The sequence below is a fragment of the Grampus griseus genome, assembly GCF_964374135.1.
Source record: "Grampus griseus genome assembly, chromosome: 1".
Lineage (NCBI taxonomy): Eukaryota > Metazoa > Chordata > Mammalia > Artiodactyla > Delphinidae > Grampus > Grampus griseus.
This window is the reverse complement of record NC_139017.1, coordinates 108,723,972-108,749,738: the sequence shown is the minus strand read 5'-3', so window position 1 is coordinate 108,749,738 and position 25,767 is coordinate 108,723,972. Positions and strand designations below refer to the sequence as shown.

Genomic DNA, 25,767 nt, shown 5'->3' with positions numbered 1-25,767 from the left:
TATTAAAAAAACCTTCATATTTCCTAAAAAACTCTTACTATAAAATAAACAAAAACAAAAAGCAAACTCTTGCATGAACACAGGAAAAAATATTTCAACCGTCTCCATAACTGAGCCATATTATAATGTGCTGATGACAGGAGTCAAAGGAACAAGGGAAGCCTTTTTGAGGAGGAACATATGTGAAATCAAGATCTCCTGACCACACGTGGATAATATGCATACTTTTAAAGCACCACAAGTATGAAGTATCCTTTGATTATCATTTTAATCCAAGCTTTTGATAGCAGTTGACTTACAGGTAAGTATTTCTAATTCCATAGCTTACAGGACAAGAGAAAAAAAACCCAAAAACTTCCCATCTCTGGTAGTAAAGAAATGGTGACTTCATTCACCACAGCAGTTTCTGTTGCAAGAAAGAGACGTAGGCTATTGATCACAGTACAACTCACACTTTATTCCATCGTGATTGGTATACTTGTAGGATCAGTACAGCAAGAGACTAAAATCAGTGCAGAATTTCTCTGGACTAAAGGACCGTGAAAGGCATTACTGGTTTTGGCACACAGAGTGGATAACCATACACTGGCTGTGACAGGATGGTCAGTATGATAAAATGCACGAATCTAACACCACGTGGAAATCATGTCTGAGTTCTGTAGAATGTAAAGGAGTAAATAATTACGAAGACTAACATGCAACTCTAAATAAGTCACATTGTTCATCTACAGACTATTTCTCCCCTTCTAGATGAAGAGATGGCCTTAGTAGCCTGTTCACAGTAGCTTAAAAGAGCAATCAATACACAGTAGAGAGATCTGCCTGCTGATTTCTATAGCAATTCATCACAGTTGAAGAAATAATGCTAAATCATGTACTTTCTCTATATTGTCCTTAGTAAGTTGAATCTTACTGACCAAGTGATTCTGACTCAACTTTTATATACAATCTCTAATGTCTTTATAATGTCAAAAAGCAGTTTCTGTTAGCTTTTCCTTATAAATCACAATGGACAAGCGGGGAACCTAGGTAACGGGGTAGTGGGTTGTCTTTCCTCTTCAAAGATAATATGATGCTGATGAGTACACCAAAGAAATAATACTACTATGCTGCAAATATTTTAGGTTTCCACATCAGCATATCACAGAGAGAGTCCAAAGAAGCCAGCCTTGTAGGTGATGTAGCAGTGCAGAATAAGATTCTGTAGAAGAGGCACATAGATTCTAAGTGATTTCTTGAGACAAAGAGAAGGAAAGATGGAAAGATGAAAAGAAAAGGAAAAGTGAAAACAGCCTTCTGTAGAACAAATGGTTCAAAAGAAAAATTGATTCATTTGCAATTTACTAAACATAATAGAGAACAGTTCTTTAGTTTGGAAAGCTAGAAATAAAGATATTGGAAATTATATGCCAGTTAGCTGTACTATTAAGACTGAAGTGGCTGATTGAGTGAGTTTTCCTGTGGTTGTCTTTGAGGGAGGATTTCTGTTTTTGCCAGCATAGGGCCGGATTTAACCCCAAAGGGCAACCATAACTACTGAGGACAATTTTTCTTTATTAACTTGGGCATGTGGGTAACATTCATTCTCTCTGTGGTAAAAACATATTATTCACCCATGATGAGACAGTTGGAAATATGCCAGTGACCAAGATACGTTTCAGTCATAGGATGCATGAAATTAGATATTTGAACGTGATATGAATATTAAAGTCAAGCAAAAAGAAAAAGAAGGAGGAGAAGGAACTTCTTCTAAGTCTGACATAAAATGATCGAATAAATGAAAAACATAGTAGTTAAGGTTGTCTTGGTTTGCTCAGAGGTTTCTCACTTCCATTTGTTCAGGGGGAGATGAAATGAATGAAGGTATTCTCTCTTGGTCACCAAACATGAGGAATGTCTGATTACAAACACGTTAGGTGAGCCTAGCAAGACGTGAAGTAGCATTCCTTAAACTCCCTGAATCTTAATCTTAGCCATAGGCAATACAGGAAAGGTGGAGATGACTGGGAAGTTTGATAACATGCCTGGATCAGTCACCATTCCTTGGAAAGTACCATTTCCCTGGTCTGCTAAAAGACTGATTCTTTCATTTAAGTAAAAGACAACCATCTCTCCCTTCACTGCGGCTTTGTTCTTTGTTAAGAGATTCGTGTCAGTTTAAGGTTGTGTAATTGGAAGGCTACAGAGGAGAGAAGTTTTAATTGAATTCCACAGTAAATATTCACGGATATTTCAAAGTAGAAGTGTCCATTGTCTGCAGCTGATTTCAAGCACCAAGCCTATCACTTCCTGAACATGCTCCATCTGGCTCGCACTAGACCATCAATAATCATTTTTAGATGTAATGTCTCTTTTGAAAGAAATAACTCTGTAGGTCAGCAAAAAAATAACTCTGTAGATTAAGGGGTAGAAGCCTGGAAACAGGGTGAGTCACAATGGGGGGAAATGAAAGTAAATTGAAAGAAAAAAATAAGTCTATTCCCCAAGGTCTGTATATGGCCAGTAATAAAGCAAAAATGCACGGAATGTGACTTAAAGACTTTCTAAAGTGTTGTACTCATGGGGTGTGTCCAAGCTTCTTGATCTGCAACCCCCTAGCAACCATCTGGTGCTGAATTCACCTTCCTAGGTGTGGTGCCCTACTTCTTCTAGAATTTAGATCTCTGGGGCAAACCCCACTGGGATGTGCCTCTGTGCAGTGAACTCTCCCCTAAACAGCCGCTCTGATTTTGGTCACGGTTCTGCTGAGGGGCCTGTTTGACCCTCTGGGGGAAAGTGGTGGTGGCGGCAGATGTAGCGGCGAGGCAGAAAGACTGCTGGCAGACAGGGTCGACCTGCAGGAAGATGTGCAGAAGGCAAGACCCCGGATTCTACCCAAGGTCGAGGTGACTGTGATAGAAGTGGGAAAGTTTTCATACTTCAGATGGAAACAAAGAGGGAAAGGAGGAGGATCCACAGACCAGGGAATTTCATAGGAGCCAAAGATAATTAATGATATACAGAAAGAAAATCCAGCTTAGCTGACTGATCAAAAAGACATTCTTCGGTTTATATTGGCAAATAAACAATTTTCACACTGATAATACAAACACTAAAATGAGTGTTTCCTTACAATTATTAATCACATTTGAATAATTCATTAGCTCTATATTTTCTAGATGGCTTAATTCATTGAGCAAATCCACAGTTTAGGTACCACCTCGAGGGGAGGGGCTGGGGGAGGTGCAGAACGAAGCAATTAAATTTAGAACTGTAGACCAGTGTTAGTAGCAGAGTGGCATAAAAGATTGTCAATGAAAACGGTAGGAATGGGTACAGTCATCGGCCTTACGAGTGCAGTATTGCCGGCAACAAGGGAGGGACTGCGACTCAGGACTCTACTTTCTTGTTAATTAAAATCGAGCAGCAGGTCAGCAGCCCGTCCACCTTTTCCATTTCAGAATGGCTCACGGGGATCAGCATATGGTCCTTGAGCTTTTCATAAACCTGCAGGAGGAATCAAGGAAAAGTAGAGAAGAAGGCTTATGTTTCTGCCTCTGTCTTCCCTGGCCCCCAGGCCCACCCCCTCCACCTGGGGTAGAGGATTCATTTAGCTTGTAAGTTTAGGCTTTTCACCCATTGAACCCCAAGATATGCATAGAACCAAGACCACACACGTGCCTACAGCGATACCCAGAGAGCTAGCAGCATTGGTTAACCACTAGCTCTATGCTCTAACCTCAAAGCCAAAGATGTGTCAGAAATGTGGTTGTTACTAGAAAGGCCTTTACTCTGCCCTTGTCATTGCTAGATTAAGTGATATATGAAAGTTGGTGGACGTGTTTACAGGCTGAGTAGGACTCTCTCTCCACGCTTCAAAACCCTCTCAACTATAACGTTCCTTTCCTTAATAAGACCATTGGAAAAACTTGACAAAGTATAATTTAAGTGAAGGGTTTCAGGTCAAACTGCTTTTAAATTACAGGTGTGTGAATTTTAGAGCATCTTCTGACACGAATAGAAAGCAAGCATGTGTCAAACCTTCAAATTAACAGTCCACAGATTTTTTCTCTGATGATAAAACGAAGAACTTTTTTTTTTTAAAAAAAGGCAAAATCACTTGCAAATACACTGCCTAAAAACAATCTACCATGCTTCTGTAGGATGTACTTTGGTACAGTGGTTAATTAAGAGTGCTGGAACCACACAGAGTTGGGTTCCAGCCCCAGTTCTGCCAACTTACTGCTCCAAGTGTAATTTCGGTCAAGTGGCATCGCCTTGGGATTATTTCTCTGTAAGACTGGAGTAATAACAGCACCCTCACAGGGCTGCTGTAAGGAATGAATAAGATAGTACATGCGGTGTGCCTGGCACAGGGGAAGCACTCAATAAATATGATGTTACTGTTTTTTGGTGGTAGACCCAGGGCTGAATTCAGAAGCAGTTAATGATCATCTCGTTATCGGATGATTGATGTGGCTGAAGGGGTATGAATGATCCAGAGCTGTGTTTCTCCAAGTGAGTTCAGTGACCAGGGTGCTTACTGACATGGCAGATTCTAGGGTGGGGAGGTCTAGGAACCTGTATTTTTAACAACCCTGAGGCACATTAAATTGTGAGACCTACTATTCATCTGAGAGCTGGTTAAGCCCCAGTCCAGGGGGTCAGGGGTCCTATATTTTCCTCAGGTTCACACTTTCAGCCATGGAAGAAGAAAAAAAAAAAATCTATTTATCCTCTTCCCCTGCTCTCTTTTTAATCTGCTGAAGGGGATCCTTCCTGACTAGGAGGATAAGCCTAGTAATTATACAGTATTGCATACTTAAAAGGTAGCATAAACTATTTTCTAAAAGTTTTAAAGTTTAAGATTGAAAGAAAAGAGAGAGAGATCAGTGGTTACTAAGACTCTTCTGTAATGCTTACTATAAATATCTTGCTCCTCTGGACAGAGATGAACATACTGAAATGCCTAAAAAAGATATGAACACTTGAAGGATCTATGGACCAACACCCTTAATCTGCTTGGTATGATTAAATTGAAATTACCAAAGTACACAGATGAGACTGGCAGAGTGCCCTGAAAGACTGGGAAGATTTTCTCAGACCAGGAAGGAATTCCATACGGAGGGGGCAATTCCCTGGCTGGAACATAAATGCAGAGCTGCTTGGAGGGACCAGTTGGCTGGTTCCAAGTGTGCTGTATTTATATTTCTTCTTGTTCTATCCTTTCAGGCCTTTGTTGCCTAGGATGTGTAGCCCCTGCTTTTGAGCACCCTTCTCTTTGGGTCATTCCTACTTCTCTGACTGAAGAAACAAATGACCCTCTGATGAGGGGCAGCTTAGATTTGTCAGAAAACAATGAGGCAGTTGGCCATCTAATTGTAGGTCTCTATGCTTAATGAGCATGTCAGTGTCAAGAAGTACATTTAATCAAAGCTGGAGCACAGAATTGGGAGATCCAAATACTCATTTGAAAAGGTCTGAATACCAGGCATGATCATCTCAATTACTTTGCATGCATTAGTGACCAATGACACTAACGAGAAGAGCGAGTTAAATAAACTTTCCTTCGGCCCTAAATTATGTTATCCTTGTACATTTTGGAGATTAATCCTTTGTCAGTTGCTTCATTTGCAAATATTTTCTCTCATTCTGAGGGGTGGGATAGGGAGGGTGGGAGGGAGGGAGACGTAAGAGGGAAGAGATATGGGAACATATGTATGTGTATAACTGATTCACTTGGTAATAAAGCAGAGACTAACACACCATTGTAAAGCAATTATACTCCAATAAACATGTTAAAAAAATCATATAAAATAAATAAATAAATTATGTTATCCTTTTGGCTTTCCTAATGATGTGTATAGGGGAAAAGGAAGCCCTGTTATTTGTCACTCTATTGTGAAAAAAATCCCTAGGCAGGAAGGCTGCAAAGGGAGGCCTACTCAGCTGCTGTGGCAGGAAGGACTTCTTTTTTTACCTTTGCACTTTCTGGATACTCTTCTGGGGTTCGGTGCAGCAAGACGTGGCCTTTATCGGGGATATTTAGATATAAGCAGTTTGCGGCCGTGTCATCAGGCACAGTGAGTTTGTCGTAGCGGTGGTCACTCATCTGTTGCATGATCTATAACGAGAAACAAAGCAGGCCTAAGCAGAGCGTCTCCCACACTTGCCAACAGAAGGAGGGCAGTGTGGTGGGATAAAAGCTTGCAATCCATACCTAAGAATGTTCCTCTGTGTTGAAGTTCCTGTCTATTACCTCTAGACACTTAGAACCAAAAGAGGAAAACTGGATGTAGCTACGATTCTTTGGAAGAATTGTAAGGGTTCTTCTTGTTCTTTTAAAAGTACGTGTTTGTCTCTAAGTTTTCCGGACGCGCAGGCTCAGCGGCCATGGCTCACGGGCCTTGCCGCTGCGCGGCATGTGGGATCTTCCCGGACCGGGGCACGAAACCGTGTCCCCTGCATCGGCAGGCGGACTCTCAACCACTGCGCCACCAGGGAAGCCCAGTCTCTAAGCTTTTAAGGGTTTTAAAACGATTATTTGTTTCATAAGATCTATCAGAAAGACACATAGACAAAAGGCCCAGCTGGGGTTTTGATGATATCCTCAGCTGAGTAAGCAGGGCTGCTCTGGTCTATAGGGAAAAAGGATCATAGCAGTAATCAGAATGGTCGGTAGCAGTAATCAGAATGGTCAGTTAACTGATTTAGCAATAACTGCACACACACACACACACACACACACACACACACACACACACACAAAAACATAATTTCCTCTTCTCGGTACATTTAAATTGAATTCACTTGTCTGTTGGCAGGTGCTGCCCTTAATACAATGAACATAAAAATCCCTTGCGGAGAATGTTAAAATCATATTCCAAGGCCATGCCCCCAGGGATTCTGGTTTGGCAGGTTTGAGGTGAGGCATAATAATTCGTATTCTGAAGCCCTCCAGGTAATTCTGAGGCAGATGGTCCCTGGATCACACTTGGAGAAAAACTGACTTAGCAGGTCCATTCATCAAATGAAGGGTTTATTAGTACCTTAGTATAAAATAACTTAAAGATAAGACAAAAATGAATTCTGCAAAGAACTTAAAATATTGATATCTCATCTTCAGCCCCTCAACAAATTAAAACAAAAATGCAAAGAACAACCTTCCCCATTCCCCTGCACCCCTCCCCCACGCCAAAAATATCCAAACATTAAAAACAAAAACAAGTATGATTTTGGGCTTACTCATGTAGACTCTTTCCATTCTTTATCATTATCTATATGTTTTAAGGAATCTGCCAAAATGTCATGCCATGGAGGTATAAGAAGATCTTTTCACTGTCTGGTTCTAATCTATCTTTCAAGCTAGGTCTTCCTTTGCCCCTCAAGATTTGTGTGGAAATGGGCCTCATATTATAGGACCCCAGAGTTAGGTCTCTTGTCTACTAAGTCATGGAGGCACTGAACAGTAAGATTTACGGTGTGGAAGAGCAGAAGAGACGCCACGCTCCCTGCAGAAACTTCACTCCCAAGAGGATGTGAAGAGTACAGATGGTAAGGCCTTCTTGACTCACCAATCAGGTAATCCATTCTCTTCTCCAAGTGGGGAATATGTCAAGAGCAGACAGAAACCAGGAATAATATGATAATGGAACATCCTTCACATAGAAGGAAACATCAAGAGTGGGGATGAGCTTAAGCACTATATCAAAGGCTCAGAGACACAAAGATAAACAGACATAAATCCAGTTTTTGAAGAGGTCACAGGCTAATGGAGGAGACTGTCAGACAAATAGACAATTATATTACAATAAGAACAGGCAGAGCACCATGCTAAACATTTTACATTTATTACTGAATCCCCAAATTCCCATTTTACAGATGACGAAGTTGGACTGAGAGAGGTCAAATAACTTGCTCAAGGTCATAATTGTAGATTTAAACCCAGATCTGTGCAACTCAAAACTTTATTAATCATCTCACTTTGCTCTTTCTTGACTTCCAGAGCTGCAGCAAAATCTCTCTCCTACAAACTACCATATCATCTACTTTTTCACACTAATTTGCTACTTTAAATTTATGGTCAAAATTAATCATGGTACCATTCATTCTCTTTTTGTGTGTAATCCTGTTATGACACGGTACAGTTTCGACTTGACTGGACATCTCTTTCACACTTTTTTTTTTTTTTTTTTTTTTTTTTTTTGCGGTACACAGGCCTCTCACTGTTGTGGCCTCTCCCGTTGTGGAGCACAGGCTCTGGACGCGCAGGCTCAGTGGCCATGGCTCACGGGCCCAGCTGCTCCGCGGCATGTGGGATGTGGGATCTTCCCGGACCGGGGTACGAACTCGTGTCCCCTGCATTGGCAGGCGGACTCTCAACCACTGTGCCACCAGGGAAGCCCTTCTTTCGCACTTTTTAATGTAAATTGTTCCCCGAGGGGATAGGCCCATAGGGTGGATCACCCACGGGCGGGGTGGGTTCTTCCTTAGAGCCCAGCCTGAGAAACCTTGTATCTATTCAAGGACATGGACAATTTAGAACTATTATAAGCAAATTAACAACATATTCAATTTAGCCCTCTTTATAAAATGGATGTGCCCAAAAATAATATGAAGAGGCTTGTTTAAGAGAAAATTTCCAGACGCAAGTAGCTCTCCTCTATTATGAATTGCTATTTAATTATATCTTAGGCAGACTTTCTTTTGGCTGCTTTCAAAAAAAAAATAATAGTAGCTTCCCTTTATTATTGTGTAGGAGGGGACACATTAAGACGGTGAACTCTGGAAAGAGACCTGGGTTTAAGTCTCTGCTGTATCCTTTGTGAGCTATAGAAATTCAAGCGTTTTTTTGACTTCTTAGTTTCCTCATCTATAAAATTGGGATAATAATAGTCTTTGACATACTTATTGTGAAAGATAAGTGAAGATAATGAATATAATTAGGCGCTGTACTAAGCCCTTAATTAGCTGCTAGTATTTTACGACAGCATGACCAGACAAACAAGGTTCAGGTTTCCAGTCTGCAGTCCCATCTACTGTTTTGGCAAGCTTTGCCCTTTAACCTCACACTTAAGATAGCCTGTTCTGAGATAAAGAAATCACCTATGGCTCTTAGTACAAGATGAGTTGAAAGAGAAAGAAGCATAGCCACACCTCATAAGCCTTGACTATAACTTCAATGGTCCCATGAGCAGCCCAGCAAATTCCCCACCTCTCAGTCTGACTCATGCATGTCCGGTGGTGACTATGAAGCAGAAACATGGAATGTTATACATTCCAGAGGAAGTGCTATCAAGGATGTTATTACTGCTGACTTTTTGTTTATCAGGGAAGGAACAAACTAGAATCTCCAAGGTTGCAGAGAAACCTACCTCAGAAAGTGCCCATTTTCTCTGGAATAATAGACACTGAATCCTTCTTTTCCTGGTGTGCTTTATTTACCCGGCCTTCAGCTCTCTCCATGTTCCCTCCCATCTCCCCACATCCTAGCTTGAACAATACCACTCCCCTCCCATGTGCTCGATTTGTTGTTCTCCAGTTGATGGTATTTCTGTGAAATTCTAATTGCTGTTTTCCTCACTCTTGAATATTTCTCTCTCTTCTGGGCCTTATATTTATAATTTATAACTTCTGGTGGGAACATTCCAAAAATTACTGACATAAGGTCAGTACCCAACCTAGCACTGTTTGAGGATAGTTTCATTTTTTTCATCACTGTGAGGAAAGGAGTTATAATATTCTTAGAGCGGAAATAATTGAATGCTGGGAATACATAAAGTAATTCACTGATAAATTCTATTGAGAGATACTCTTAAAATAAATGTCTTAACAAAACCACCAAAACCACCTTAGGAGAAGCTTTTCAAATAATTTTTCAAGACCGCATGGTTATCATTTTAAGACAGGTTAAAATCTGTGCCAAAAGAAATGACTTTTAATACTAGAACAGACCCTGTGTGGAGCAGTGAATGGCTCTGCTTAACCGTGGAAAGAAAAATACAAAAGCTCTGTCAGGCGTAGTCTTTCTAAACTAAAAGGATTTAGGAAGTGGTAACTATAGATAATAAACAAAAAATACATTTTTTCCATGAAAAAGCTAAAGGTGTTTATTCTGAACACAAAGGGTTTCTCTCTTTTGGGACAAAGAACAGGTTTTTCTTTTCCTGTTAGTGATTGTTTTTCTTTCTCTTATATGTTGTTATTGTCTGAATAAGACAGCTTGCATTTATTTATGGCTGGGTTCAGAAGACGAACATATATACACAATGCAGGGCGCTTGCCATCCAGAGGGGAATACACAGAAAAAGGTTCAGGAGACTGTGTGTCTCTCTAGCATCTCTCCCCTGTGGTGTTGGAACGGCACTGCGAAGATGTGAGCATGTGCTCCCGGCCCGCCTGGCAGGGCATCACCTCAAAGAGCTCAGGCTCCCAAGGACAGAGCCAGCGCGAGACAGAGGAACGGGGTCTGCTTCCGCTTTGTGGATGCACAGAAGCCTTTGTTAAAAGATGAGTATCATTTCAAATATTCTGAGAATGTGGCTGCTAGGCTGTTTAGTTCCATGTCCCAACATTTTTTCCTAAAAAGGGGTGGAGGCGGTGTATTGCTCCAGAGCTGTGTGTAAAGTGTTCTTTTAACACCGGGGGCTATGCTTCCTGCTTCTGGCTGCGCTGGGAGCCAGCACGGAAAGGAGAAAACCGCTAATCCGTCCCCACGCCACAAGTTCCCGAGAGGCCCCGGACTCCGGGTAACACGCAGCAGTTCTACAAGGCTTTGGGGGAGTATCTGAGAGGTTAACTCGCTACTCTAAATGTCTTTTCTGATTTCTGCAATTTCCCGAAGGAGTTATTCCACTTTGTGTAAAAGAGAGTAATTATTGAATATCATCAGGACTGGATACAATTGGTGTTCCGTTCAATTCAACTGTCCTCTTGGAGCGCCCCCTTCAGGCCGGGCGCGATGGCAGTGGGAGGTGGGAACGGGAAAGAGATGAAAAGGTAACTTGGTCACAGATTCTGCCTTCAGGAGATGATAGTCTATAATTTAAGGACGGTCAAGGGTAAACTAGCAGTAAAAAGAAAGTCAGCCTCACTCCTGACAGAGGCATCTCTTTAACGAAGAAGGCATGCAGCCGTGCGAGGAAACGGCTCTGAGAATCATCTTGGCCACGTTGTGGTGGTCTGTTACACAGCTGCTGGTTTGGAGGAACCGGCCTTGCTCCCCAGAGGGGAGCTGTCACAAAACAGAGTGGGAAATGTCTGGCTTCCAGCCCAAGATGATTTGCATGGCTAGTTGCATTAACAACCAGGCATTTCCGGCAGTTCCCAACGTTTCTGGGAATCTTCTCATCCAAAAGTCTGGAAGGCAGTTTCATTCTCCCACTTGTTACTCATGGTTTCTTTGTAGTACATCAAGTATTCTGAAAAAATTCCCAGGCTATGTTGTTTCACAGAACAATGTTGGATGCATTGGTCAAATACCGAAGCAAAGTTATATAGAACGTATTTAAAGATGTTTAGGAAACAGAGCACATTTTTGGCTTGCTCATAATTGATCTTCCTATGAAATATACATATGTATTCATCTCAGCATATCAAAATGGAGCCAACTCAATAAAGCAACTCATTATAGATTCTACTGAGATATACAATATATGATGCTCAAGTACACTTTTCATTGCTCCTGAATATCTAGAATCATTCATACATTTATTTATCCACCCATCCATCAACAGTTCATTGAGAGTCTGACAATACACCAGGCATCAAGTCCTTGCAGTCCTTTTAAGGCTGAGTCAAACAGCTATGAATAACATTCTAGAATTGATATCATGTTTTCATTTTTTAATGGTTTTTCCATGGATCAGCTCAAAATGAACATAACCTGAGAGAGGTTGTCTTTTAAACAACCTCTCTGAATTGATGGGCTGTGATCCTAAGAATGAGGTTACATGGTTCTTTTTAGTTAAATCTGGGCAAACTTTCAATGCCAAATATTCCCTTCCAAGCTAGATGACGTTTCCTCCACATATTATCTCATGTTTGGAGCTGCTGCTGCACTCAGATCATATGGCACACGTGAAAATGTAGAGGAAAGAATTCTTCTGCTATTCAAACTACAACCACAAGTCACATAAACCATTTCTGCAAGGAATCTTCAAACCCAGTGGTTTCTGTGGAAGGCTGGGAAAAACCCCCCATACTCTTACAGGACCACTCTGAGCTCTGCGGAGGGCTGGGGAGCAGGGCATGGGCAGAAGGAACAAGGGGAGCTTCTACGGGTAATCACAGCCCTGATTTAAGTTTTTGACTCAAGGAGTGGAGAGGAAAAAAATCAGACCAAAGTACTTCCAAAATGCAAAGTCTGGCATCCTACCTTCCCTTCTTACCCCTGCCATGCTTCTCTAAGACTAGTCCCACAGTCTTATTCTTAGTCTTGAATAAGTACAGTAGACAGCTGCCTACTTGGCTACTGAGGTCATGCCCTGGCTATGTTTCTTCAGATACCTGCACCCTAAATTCAGCTCCTAAAATCTCATCATCAAAAATTAACTTCCTTGGGTATTGGGAGCTGGGTGATCTTTCAGTTTCCCCCTGGGTCATTCAATAGCAAGAAAGAATTGGAATGTTTATTGAGCTATCTTCTCTTTATTGATGGTTTATCTATCTTCACTTATTTCTTTCTTTAACAATTCATTTTACCGATAAGAAAGCCAAGGTTCAGATAATTCAGTAATTTTTCCAAGGTCACACATTAAGACAGAAATCCAGGATTCAGGTCCAGGTGAGTCAGCCTCCAAACGCCCACCTTTTTACTTCACACCAATCTACCACCTTGACAATAGCCCTTGAAAGATTAGACTCGGAGCTCACTAACTGACAGCCTGTGGGCTAATTTTTCTTGTAGATACAATTTATTTGACGTGCACATATATTGAAAAGTTTGCATTTAAGTGCATCTTAGACAGAGAAGGTCTGGCCTCTGAAGTCATCCGCGTTTGCTACTAGACTACATAGGTTGGTTTCCAGAGCTAGCTACTCTATTTTTTAAGTAGATGAAGGAAGAGCAAAGCCTTTGGGAATGGAAAAAGACAGTGGGTGAAGAGGCATTATCACCTCTAGAGCAGTAGAGGGGTAAGCTCCAAGGTAAGAGATGAGAAACGGCCAAACACACACACTTTGCAATGATGCCCAGGACCAGCCCTGTTCACTCAGACCCCACCACTGGTGGATTAATGCTTAGTCTCTGTATGAGCAAATGATTCCTTGGTTATCTCATCAGTAAGGCACACATTCAAACATTTTCCTTGCAATAATTGTAACTGTTTTGCTTTGAGACATTCAAAATCCTCTACCCAGTCTGCTTGGCCATTTGTGAAAGGGTTGCCTGGGAGTTAGGGAAGAGTCTATGCACAGGAAAGAGCATTCTTTTTTTCTGGAATAGTGTGAAGAAAATCATCATTGGGACTTTCAACTATATCCCTCTACCTAACTGTACTCTTAGCCTGGGCGCCGAACAAAAAAGTCTTTAGCATATGTTTAGTGCCCTGAGATCTTCAGCTCCAGGCAATAGTGTGCTGGTAAATATGGGGGAAAACATATGCATAATATACCTACAGAAGTTTATTATACATTTTACTGATATAAAGGATGTGTAGCATCCTTTACAATTTATAAATAATAATAAAAATTTCAATACTCTTGACTATAAATTTCATATTGTCAATTGATTCTCACAGAATGCTTCTGTTGAGTTTTGCAGAGCTCGTGCGTTTGAGGCCAACCTAATAGTTGCAATTGACAAATTACTGTAGTTCCAACATGGCTGCTGGTTGATATTTTGTTTACACTAATGAGTAAGACAAATGAAATAATGAAGATATATATTGGAACTTTACTTGTTTGGCAATGATGTGAGGGACTTCTCTGCTGAAGTGCATAGTAGTTTCTGAATACTGGAAGAATATTTCCTCATTTTTCCCTCAATGTAATGGCTACACACATGACACTTTTTTTTTTTTTTTTTTTTTTGTGGTACGCGGGACTCTCACTGCCGCGGCCTCTCCCGTCGCGGAGCACAGGCTCCGGACGCACAGGCTCAGCGGCCATGGCTCACGGGCCCAGCCGCTCCGCGGCATGTGGGATCTTCCTGGACCGGGACACGAACCCGCGTCCCCCGCACCGGCAGGCGGACCCCCAACCACTGCGCCACCAGGGAAGCCCTATTACCTTTGTTTTTAATGAAATTTCTTTAATCATAAGTTTATGTAATCTGATTTTTAATAATGGATGTGTTTAACAACCAGCTGTCAAAATTCCCCAAAATGTAACAATTGACCCTGGTAAGCTAGTAGAAGCTGGCTCCAGAAAACCGCTGCCCTACACAGGGGACTTCATGGTTCTACAAGACTTGGTTCCTGAATTTCAGCAGAAGTTGGCTTTTCATAGAAAGTTACCTTAAGTCACTCTCTACCTTCTTTGTTAGTACCAAGGATAACTTTAGTTTTAAAACCTGGCTCATGTAACTCTTGCTTTCTCATGGGCAAACAATATTTGGGGCTTAGCCTTCAATGAGCTTATGAAAAACACTGACGGTATAAGTTATCATGAATACTTAAAAGGAAGGAGAGCAAATTGGATTTGCTAAATAGGAACCTAAATTCAATGAAGTTCTCAAACATATAAGCGAGGATGACTGATTGGAAGCTTAAAGTCTGAATGTCCTACGTATAAAGAGGAAATGAGAATTCATGGTTTGCATTCTTAAACTTGGCTCCAATTTAAATTATTGTTTCTCCTTTTACATCCCTTTCATTTCCAGTTATGTTATTTTGCTATGCTTCATGCATCTTTGTTAAGTCGCTTTTACAAAATGAGGGGCAGTATGATTACATAATTTCAAACGGTTTTTCTAAAAACATGTTTTTAAATTATAAACCAAAATGCAAATTATAAATAAAAAACATAAGTTTCTTGTACAAGATTCAAATATGAAAAATTAAAAATTCTATTGGACTTAACACAACTATATACATTTGTCAAAGCCCACTGAACTGCACATCTAAAGCTTGTGAATTTTACTGTATGGAAATTATATTTCAATAAAGCTGATTTATAAAAAAAGATGGGGCTTCCCTGGTGGCGCAGTGGTTGGGAGTCTGCCTGCTAGTGCAGCGGACACGGGTTCGAGCCCTGGTCTGGGAGGATCCCACATGCCGTGGAGCGGCTGGGCCTGTGAGCCACAACTGCTGAGCCTGCGTGTCTGGAGCCTGTGCTCTGCAACGGGAGAGGCCACAACAGTGAGAGGCCCGCGCACCGCGATGAAGAGTGGCCCCCACTTGCCGCGACTGGAGGGAGCCCTTGCACAGAGACAAAGACCCAGCACAGCAAAAATAAATAAATTAATTAATAAACTCCTACCCCCAACATCTTCTTTAAAAAAAAAAAAAAAAAGATGAAGTCCTGTTTCTCCCCCTCTATCCCATCTTTCTCTTTTCTCTTCTCCCCTTCCCTATGGGAAACCACTATTAAGTTTGATGTGAGTTCTTCAGATCATTTTTTATACATACACATACTTAAAACAAAACCTGTTTATCTCCCACGGAACTTGTCAGTGAAGGAGCCTGAACATCTCAATTTCTAGGGGTCCCAAAGTCCACTTCTCTCAAAGTCTGGTAACAAAGGCCTCTGCAGGTTTTGTACTCGTGAAGGCAATTTCTGTGATTGTCTTACAGTTATGACATTTTTGCCCATAAGTAGTTCCAATGCCTGTAAATAATGTTACACAAGAACTGAATAAATATTGGGATTTTACACAGCTATTTAATTCCCTCCTACTGAAGAACACTCTTGCTGTCATGAGCTACTTGATCTTCAGAAGTCACTGCTGTCGCTAAATGCATCAGGGATAAAAGCACCTTAACTGTAATATGCTCAGAAACTGACATTTCTGTGAAACAGGGGTGACAAAGCTCATTCACGTTTTAGGATGGGTTTTCTTAACCTCAGCACTATTGACATTTTGGGCTGGATAATTCTTTGTTGTGAGGACTGTCCTGTGTATTGTAGGACATTTAGCAGCATCTCTGTCTTCTACCCACTACATGCCAGAAGCATCCACTTCCCCGCCCCCCACATTATGACAAAAATATCTGCAGATATTGTTGGATGCTCCCCTGGGCGGGAGGGAGGGGCAAATTTGTCTCTTGTTGAGAACCACTGTTTTTAGGAGAAAGCTATCAAATCTATTCATATTTTAAAAGAAGAGCAGATACTTATGGGAGACAGCAGGAAAAACAACCAGAAAAAGAAAGAGAGAGAAATCAAACTTCCAAATAAGTATACCATTTACTCTTCTATTCTTCCTCTGAGTTAATAAGATCCCTGATAAGAAATGGATTGGTATTTAAGAAAAACACTGCTGTCCCCACATATCCTGTACAAGAAACCCAAATCCCCTGTAAATGACAACGAAACCACGGCTGATGAAGACAGCAGCCGTCCTCACCTCACCTGCTCTTGTGTGGGGAGTTACCTGGGCTCTCTGCATTTCAGGTTTTACGTTTCTGAAATGGGGAGGAGAAATCGTGGTTTCCTTCTGATTTGGCCTTTGTTAGTGCCAGACAGTGAATGCTGATAAGGTACTCTGAGAACTTGGGAAAGTTATGTCATTTTATCAAGCCCACTTCTCTTTTACGGAGGTTTGGAGAGATAAAAATTAAGTGACTTACCTCAAATCACGCAAAGGTAGTGAACCGCAAAGCTAGGACTAGATCCTGGATCTCACGACTCGGTCCAGGCCTTTTCTAGTGATCTTGGTTTGGTGGAGAGAATTTAAGTGGGACATGGAGCTTCCCTGGTGGCTCAGTTGTTGAGAATCCACCTGCCAATGCAGGGGACACGGGTTCGAGCCCTGGTCCGGGAAGATCCCACATGCTGCAGAGCAACTAAGCTCGTGTGCCACAACTACTCAGCCTGTGCTCTAGAGCCCACGAGCCACAACTACTGAGCCCGTGTGCCACAACTACTGAAGCCCGTGAGCCACAACTACTGAGCCCGTTGCCACAACTACTGAAGCCCACAAGCCACAACTACTGAGCCCGTGAGCCACAACTACTGAGTCCGTGAGCCACAACTACTGAAGCCTGCCTGCCTAGAGCCCGTGCTCTGCAACAAGAGAAGCCACTGCAATGAGAAGCCCGTGCACCACAATGAAGAGTAGCCCCCGCTCGCCTCAACTAGAGAAAGCCTGCGCGCGCCACAACGAAGACCCAACGCAGCCAAAAATAAATAAATTAAGAAAAATAAAAGAATTCAAGTGGGACAAAGAGGAACCATATCAACCCCTCCTCCACTCCCAAGTTAAGGAGTCTCTCTTCCCTTCAAGGTCTAGTCCTTGATTTGTGGAATGTCCTAGACCAGTGGTTCTCAACCTTGGCTACACGTTAGAATCATCTGGGGAGCTTTAAAAAATATATAGACTTCTGAGCCCCAACCGTAGAGATTTTTTATTTACTTGGTCTAGGGTGGGGAAAAACGTCACTGTTTCTTTTTAAATTCTTCCCCAGGTGACTCTAAATATGTAGACAGGATTGAGAACCACTGTTCTGTGCCCTCTCTATAATTTCTACTAATTTGGGGGGCAGAGGGTGGTAGGGGAAAGGAGGCAGGTTATTCTCCTGTTGTCTCTGGCTCCACTGAATTAGATCCCTGCAGAGACACAATTATTTTACAGGTGCTATTCCTCTTTTAAATGATGTCAACATAAGCAGGGACCTCAGCCTTTCTTTGATTGCCTGAAAAAGAAAACCCTATTCACCTGGGTAACAGATTTTTCTCAAGTTTGGCAGGTTGGAGTATTGCAGTAATATAGACACTTAAAATAGAATACGAAATGCTGGTGTTCTTCAAAGACTTGACAACTCTGGTTTGTGGTTCAGATCTCTTCTCTTTCCCTTTTCTCTCCTCTTTCCCTATCTCCACATTCCTATTCTAACACAGGACGTTTTGCTTTCTCTTTTGCTGTATTATCTCCTGCTGATCCCAAGCCTTCAAGGGTCTCACCTTTCACCCCAAAGGACTTATTGTATTTTCCTAAACAAAGGTAATTCTCTCGTAAGAAGAATGCAGAGTTTAGCTCTTCCAAGGGCCTATGGACATTGTGGTTGCCTCCCACATGTCTAGTCTCTGCTTTCTTAGCAATCACCCCAGTTTTCACTTGTAAATCCACACCTCTCTGTGCAGCCCCCATAATCTGGGGGAAGCTAATTCCACCTCTGACTCCAGGACTGAGACTCTAGGTCAAAGGTTCCTTTCTTGGTTCACAGTACCTGTAAGTGTCTCATTAATATTTTCATGGTGCCTTTAGGCCAAGAAAGAAAAAATGAAACCCAAACCAAAACCAACAAATAAAATAAACCCCTACAAATCTAACACTTTTGTTTATTAAGTAGTTAGGTCCAAACAACTTAATAGTAGAATTGTGTGTGATGTCTGACAGGTATATCTGTGTTCTTTTTGAAAAATTTAAATTTCTGCCGTGGTGCCCCTGTGAGTTTGTTTGTGGTGCCCCTGTGTGCCTTGATGCAGTCAGGAAACTGCAGCTCCAGAGAAATTCACCCCTTGGTTATATTAGTGGATCAGGGATGGACAGATGATCGGTTTGGACTATTAAGAATGGATAAGATCTGAAAGAAGCTTCCTTACTTTTCTGAGAGGACTCATGTCCCCCTCCCTGAATGTGTGTGAAGAGGCAAGTAGCAAGGAGCTGCTGGCAACCACCTGCTCCCCTGAAGAGGAGCCAGCTTTATAATGAAGCTCATCTGTGGAAGGTGAAGAGAGAGGAAAGGAATCTGGTTCTTTGACAGCATCACTAAGCAGACCCATCAAACCTACCCTAAAGTCTGTATTACTTCAGAACTACATGGACCAGTATCTCTCCTCCACTGTTTCGGCCAGCTTGAACTGGGTTTTCTGTTCATGGCTAGTGAAGATAGATTTTTATCACTGAGAACTAAATTTGGTTGTGACAGAAAGTACCTGCCTCCTCAAAACAACTTTTAAAGGTTTATTTCTCTCTCGTGTGAAAGGTGTTTTGAGGTTGTAGCACAGTATGGTGACTTGACAGTCATCATGGGCTGAAGTTCTTCTAGCTTTTTGCTGTGTCATACCTGGGATACAGTCCTTGTCCTCATGGTATAAAATAGTTGTTTATGCTCTATCACATCCCTTCCTCAAGATTCAGGAAGGGGAGAAGGGCACAACTCTTGCCTTTCAAATCCAGCCTTCCTGGATCTCATACAGAGCACCTCTACTTTCATATCATCGGGCAATACTTAGTCTCATTGTTATACATAGGACAAAGAAAGCTGAGAAATGTGGACGTTGTTCCAAGTGGCAATGTGCTCATATATATATTTTTTAAATAAATTTATTTATTTATTTATGGCTGTGTTGGGTCTTCGTTGCTGTGCACGGGCTTTCTCTAGTTGTGGCGAGCGGGAGCTACTCTTTGTTGTGGTGCTTGTGCTTCTCATTGTGGTGGCTTCTCTTGTTGCGGAGCACGGGCTCTAGGCATGTGGGCTTCAGTAGTTGTGGCACACGGGCTCAGTAGTTGTGGCTCACGGGCTCTAGAGTACAGGCTCAGTAGTTGTGGCGCATGGGCTTAGTTGCTCCACGGCATATGGGATCTTCCCGGACCAGGGCTTGAACCCATGTCCCCTGCATTGGCAGGCGGATTCTTAACCACTGCACCACACAGGGAAGTCCCAGAAATGTGCTCATTTAAAACTCAAGGTTCAGTTAATAAGAAGGAAGGGTAGTATGGAAGTTGGAGAAGGCAACTGACTCAATTGGTCATCAGTTGGTTCAGAGAGTAATAGTTTTTACATCCCCACTATTCATATTTTGACCTCCGCCCCTTTAGGTGATTGACATACTGTTTGGATTTAATTAAGTCAAGGTATCCAAGTCATCTCAGGCGGACAGATGATTATTAGAAGCTTCCAGTGAGGCACAGTCACATCACTGGCCCTCTGTGCAGGGCTTGGCATGGGGTAGGCGCTCAATACATACTCGTTACATGTTGACTGACTGAATGAATGATCTTTCAGCAGTGCATTTTGGCATTTCAGTAACTCTTAAAATCCTCCTAAAATCTCCTGATGCAATTTCCTATAAGACACATTCACTCAGAGCTCAACCTTCAGTGAACAGCAAAGAAGAGCTGCCAGTTGGCGCTTGGGCCACATCCTTCTGTGCAATCAATACTTGTTACTGAAGATCCAGCTTTAATCAGCTTTGGGTGCTCTCCAGGGGCCCTTCTCAAATTCTCCCTAACAAGCTCATGGATGGGACCACACAACTTCCTACCCAAGTAAACATCTGAGTTTCCTTCCTCTTTCCACTATTCCTACTTGAAGAATTTAGTATCCTGCTTGTTTTCAAGCCACAGGACTTCACACCTTCAGACTTTTCTATTCAAGTCTAAGAGCCTACGTGCCTAATGAGAATTAGAGCAATAAGCACTCACTGCAGATATACTGTATTTTAATATGCAAATGTTATCAACAGAGAGAAAGGCACTAGATGGAACACATGATATCGTTTATTCTGGAAGCGTTTCCCCCTAAAATGACACAGTATTTTAAAGAAAATTACCTTTTCATAGGCACTTGTATTTCAATAATCTAGTGAAGTTTTGCATGGTTTTCTATTACATGAGAGTTATTTCTCTGCAGTGCCAGTTATGTTATTCAATAAGATACTATGCTGAATATTAAACGGCATTTTCTGTCCAAAGACACATGCAGTTTACTTTTAGCATGAATCTTCTCCCCCTGCCCTCAAATGCTAATGTATAGAAACTGATGTCTGGTGAACTCCAGAGTCAGTGCTTCTCACAGTGTGGTCTACAGATTACCTGCCTCTGAATCATGCAGTGGCTCCTGGGCTCCATGCCAGGGTTGCCGAAGCAGAATTTCTTGTGGCGAACCCCAGAAGTGTGATGTGCGTTTCAAATGTGCACTCTGTGTGATTCTTGGGTACGCTAAAGTTTAAAAACCACTAACTTAGGGTTTTCAAATTAAATTAACGTCATCATCACACATATTACCACTACTAATATTACAACTACTAGTAGCTAATCTATACTGAACTATTATCACTTGCCAGGGTACGGATGGAAAAAGAAATGGACAATTAGAAAATGTGCACAGAATGTAGCAAATTCAACACCTTTTATTTACCTCCTAATAGGCTTTTTGAAACTCTGTACCAAGAGTCCCCTCTGGATATGTGGTCACGGCTTTGAATTTGGTTCCACTTCAGAAAGAGATGAAAGGGAATGGCTTGTCGTAACCTATCTCCAAAGCTTTTTACATCTGTAGACAGGTAGTGTTTGGGTAATACCGGGCCCCAACTCCAGCACCCAGTGACCATAAATGAAAAACAGATTTAGAAATACTCTTAAAGATTGCTGGACTAATGTGACATTTTGAAAGATGAAAACAAGGAGAAACAGTAAGCAATTATTAAGAGCAGGGTAGTATTACTGGAGTGGTTTTGCAAGAAGGCGGTGGCAAATTTACTTTTTTTTTTACAATTAAAAAAATTTTTTAGTGAAATATAGTTGATTTACAATATTGTGTTAATTTCAGGTGTACAACAAAGCGATTCACTTATTCATATATATATGAATATATATATTCTTTTTTAGATTCTTTTCCCTTATACGTTATTACAAAATATTGAGTATAGTTCCCTGTGCTATAAAGTAGGTTCTTGTTGGTTATCTATTTTATACATAGTAGTGTGTATATTTTAATCCCAAACTCCTAATTTATCCCCCCTACCCCAAATTTACTTTTAATTTGTTTCCTTGCATGTCATTATGTCTAAGGATGGCTGAAATCCCAGTATTGTATCTGGCAGTGTGGATGTATTCCCTAGAAGCTGGAGAATAATTTAGGGTTAAAATGTCACTTCTAATTTAGTGTCTACGTTTTACCATATGCTTTCTTAACCTTCAGCCAAGCAATAGGATACTCATCAACACCGAGGGCATTTAATACATGTGATGTCCACGGAGAAACAGTAACCCAAAACTCAACCATTCTCCCTCCAGCTCAACTGACACATTTCCTAATCTGTTCCACATCAAGAGTACTGGTGTTGGCCTGGTGAGACTGTCACATAGGTCATGCTGTGATGTACAGTTTCATCCCATGAGGCAGAAATCATCCTGGGTGTTTTGCAGTCTTCTGCCAACTCAATTCAGCCAAGAAACAATAGGACTCCGCTGGAGATGGAGGGCATGCAAACGTTAAAGTGATTTTTTTCGCGTGCTTTGAGAGTGAGTAGATAAAGATAATAAAAAAGAAATGGAAAAGGGTAAAGGACAGAGACTCCAAATTCAGATGAGCTGCTGTGTGCTGCCAATGGACACTGAAATGGAAGCCAACCCCGTTAAGTGTCTTACAAGCTTAGACGAAGGACGTCTACCAGAGTTGCTGTCAGTTGGATGTGTCTGAGTACAGCTCAGTTCTCAAACTGTGAATCTAGCTCAGTGAGATCCAGCAACACATTCTGCCCACCAATTTTCTGTGGTTTGTTCCTGTGTTGATGGAGAGAACTGAATTCACGGTGACAGTGAGAGTTTGAACTCTTTTCCGAGAATTCCACCAAAGGCGCCCCATCTGGTAGTCATTTCTGAAGTAATTTTGTTGATCATTGCTCCCTAGGGCCTAGTACAGTGCCTGGTACACAACAGGAGTTCCATAAATATCTGTCCAAGTGTTGACCTGCTCCTTTTCCTTCCCCTGCCCTTTCAAGCCCATCAGTTACAATGTTCTGTTATTTCTCTACATAGAACTCACCTCCTGCACGGGGCTCTTCATTTTCACGCCTGCTTCCCCAGTCCAGACCCTCCTGTCCTTTATTTCCGGACTGTATGATGGTACCTAACTAGTTTTATTACCCCTTATCTTTCTTCCTGTTGATCATTCCAGGCATAATGTCAGACAGATCTTTTTGAAAGACCACCTTTTACACCTTTGCTTAAAAAAACTTTGAGTGGCTCCCCACAGCCTGCAGATAAGAAGACCCCAATTCCTTTACTTTTGGACCAGCCCCAGCTTACTCCTTAGACCTTAAATCTCTTTCTTTCCCTGCACATACCCCTTGTTCTAGCCATTGTCTGCTGATTATAAAATAGCTATCCCCCCAGTCATCTTGTTTGTAGTGACCACTCATCCTCTGTGCCCGTATATGGCTTGCTGTTCATTCAGGTTCACCGAGACTTTGGCTCTCACCTCCTGTGATCACTCCATCCTTGGAACTCCCATCACTTCTACTAGGACCTTGGGCCATTTAGTCGGCGTTTGCCTTATCTTACACCGACACTGTCCTGTTTCTCCAGTTCAGCTGGAAGGGTCTTGAGGGCAGAAACTGTTTCTCATTCATCTCAGTGTCGCCGTGTGTGAGACACTATCTTTCATACAGTTGCTGCTCAATAAATTGCTGTATGATGCTCAAGAAGCCCGAGCTTCAAACTCAGCTGTGCTTTTTTTTTTTTTTGCGGTACACGGGCCTCTCACTGTTGGCGGCCTCTCCCGTTGCGGAGCACAGGCTCCGGACGCGCAGGCTCAGCGGCCGTGGCTCACGGGCCCAGCGGCTCCGCGGCATGTGGGATCCTCCCAGACCCGGGCACGAACCCGTGTCCCCTGCATCGGCAGGTGGACTCTCCACCACTGCGCCAGCAGGGAAGCCCTGTGCTCTCTTTTCAATCACCTTTTGAAAAGCCTTTTTTGCAGAAGAGACAGCAATAAAAGGTTTTGGAAACCCTACCTTTTTTTTTTTCTATCAGATTTTTATGTATGAATTAGGATATGATGTTGTTTGTCAGATATCAAAATTAATAGTTATATATGCAATTGAAGCCTCCTCAAATAAAAATGGAACTAGGATGGAGTCTTCTGCGCTTTTCTATCCTTAAGCAGGCATGAAAAACTCAGCTAAGCACAAGTCTTCTATCACTTACAGCCACTGAAAGGACGATGTCACAGTGGTCAAGAGTCTACAGTGAACCCACTTTGGAACTATCTATATCACTGGGAGCTTTATAATTAAATGGTTGCTACTTTTTGCCAAGTTTGAGACACAGTCCTTCACCTTGACTGCCTGTCATGAAATTTCCAACGGGGAGGAACGAAGCTCTCATTCCCTAGAGAGGCTGTTTCAACTTTGTTTTTTCGGGACAAGACTGAGTACAGGAGACAGGGGTCACACAGGGACAGCAGGAGGCAGAGCCAGAAGGACAACCTGTGAATTTGGATTCTAAGTTCTCTGCTTTGCCCTCAAATCCATTTTGGCCCTTTTGACAGCCATGCTTCTTTAGTAGAATCAACATATGATTATTTTTAAAAGTCAGTTCTCTAATATCAGTATGAAGTTTAACCTTATTTTTCCTCTTTGACACACATCTCTGTACATCAGGATCAGGTCCTGTTAGATTTTTCTGTGTGTATGTGTTGGGGGAGAGGGTATGGAAACATGAGCCAAATGCAAATTTCCTATTCTCAGAAAATGATAAAATGAGTGATTTTTGATAACTCAGAATATTTTTTTTGAATTTTATTTTACTTATTTTTTGTACAGCAGGTTCTTATTTGTTATCCATTTTATACATATTAGTGTATACATGTCAATCCCAATCTCCCAATTCATCCCACCACCACCACCCCCACTGCCGCTTTCCCTGCTTTGTGCGCATATGTTTGTTCTCTACATCTGTGTCTCTATTTCTGCCCTGCAAACCAGTTCATGTGTACCATTTTTCTAGATTCCACATATATGCGTTAATATACGATACTTGTTTTTCTCTTTCTGACTTACTTCACTCTGTATGACAGTCTCTAGGTCCATCCATGTCTCTACAAATGACTCAATTGTGTTCCTTTTTATGGCTGAGTAATATTCCATTGTATATATGTACCACATCTTCTTTATCCATTCATCTGTCAATGGGCATTTAGGTTGCTTCCATGACCTGGCTATTGTAAATAGTGCTGCAAGGAACACTGGGGTGCATTATGGTTTTCTCTGGGTATGTGCCCAATAGTGGGATTGCTGGGTCATACAGTAATTCTATCTTTAGTTTTTTAAGGAAATTCCATACTGTTCTCCATAGTGGCTGTATTGGTTTACATTCCCACCAACAGTTCAAAAGGTTCCCTTTTCTCCATACCCTCTCCAGCATTTGTTGTTTGTAGATTTTCTGAGGATGCCCATTCTAACTGGTGTGAGGTGATACCTCATTGTAGCTTTGATTTGCATTTCTCTAATAATTAGTGATGTTGAGCAGCTTTTCATGAGCCTCTTGGCCATCTGTATGTATTCTTTGGAGAAATGTCTATTTAGGTCTTCTGCCCATTTTGTGATTGGGTTGTTTGTTTTTTTTAATATTGAGCTGCATGAACTGTTTACATATTTTGGAGATTAATCCTTTGTCCGTTGATTCATTTGCAAATATTTTCTCCCATTCTGAGTGTTGTCTTTTCGTCTTGTTTATGGTTTCCTTTGCTGTGCAAAAGATTTTAAGTTTCATTAGGTCCCATTTGTTTATTTTTGTTTTTATTTCCATTACTCTAGGAGGTGGATTCAAAAAGATCTTGCTGTGATTTATGTCAAAGAGTGTTCTTCCTATGTTTTCCTCTAAGAGTTTTATAGTGTCTGGTCTTACATGTAGGTCTTGAATCCATTTTGAGTTTATTTTTGTGTATGGTGTTAGGG

At 41.6% G+C, this 25,767-nt stretch overlaps 1 protein-coding gene across 1 annotated transcript in view; it reads right to left on the bottom strand.

Annotated features, from left to right (window-relative positions):
- Positions 1-295: 295 nt before the first annotated feature.
- Positions 296-25,767, bottom strand: part of DDAH1 (dimethylarginine dimethylaminohydrolase 1) — a 151,991-nt gene continuing 126,519 nt past the window's right edge. The window contains exons 5-6 of the mRNA XM_082668236.1: positions 5,960-6,103; positions 296-3,486 (exon numbers count right to left, since the gene is read on the bottom strand). Of these exons, the coding sequence (XP_082524362.1) occupies positions 3,370-3,486; positions 5,960-6,103 (261 nt within the window). The 3' untranslated portion in view covers positions 296-3,369. The remainder of the gene's footprint in view (positions 3,487-5,959; positions 6,104-25,767) is intronic.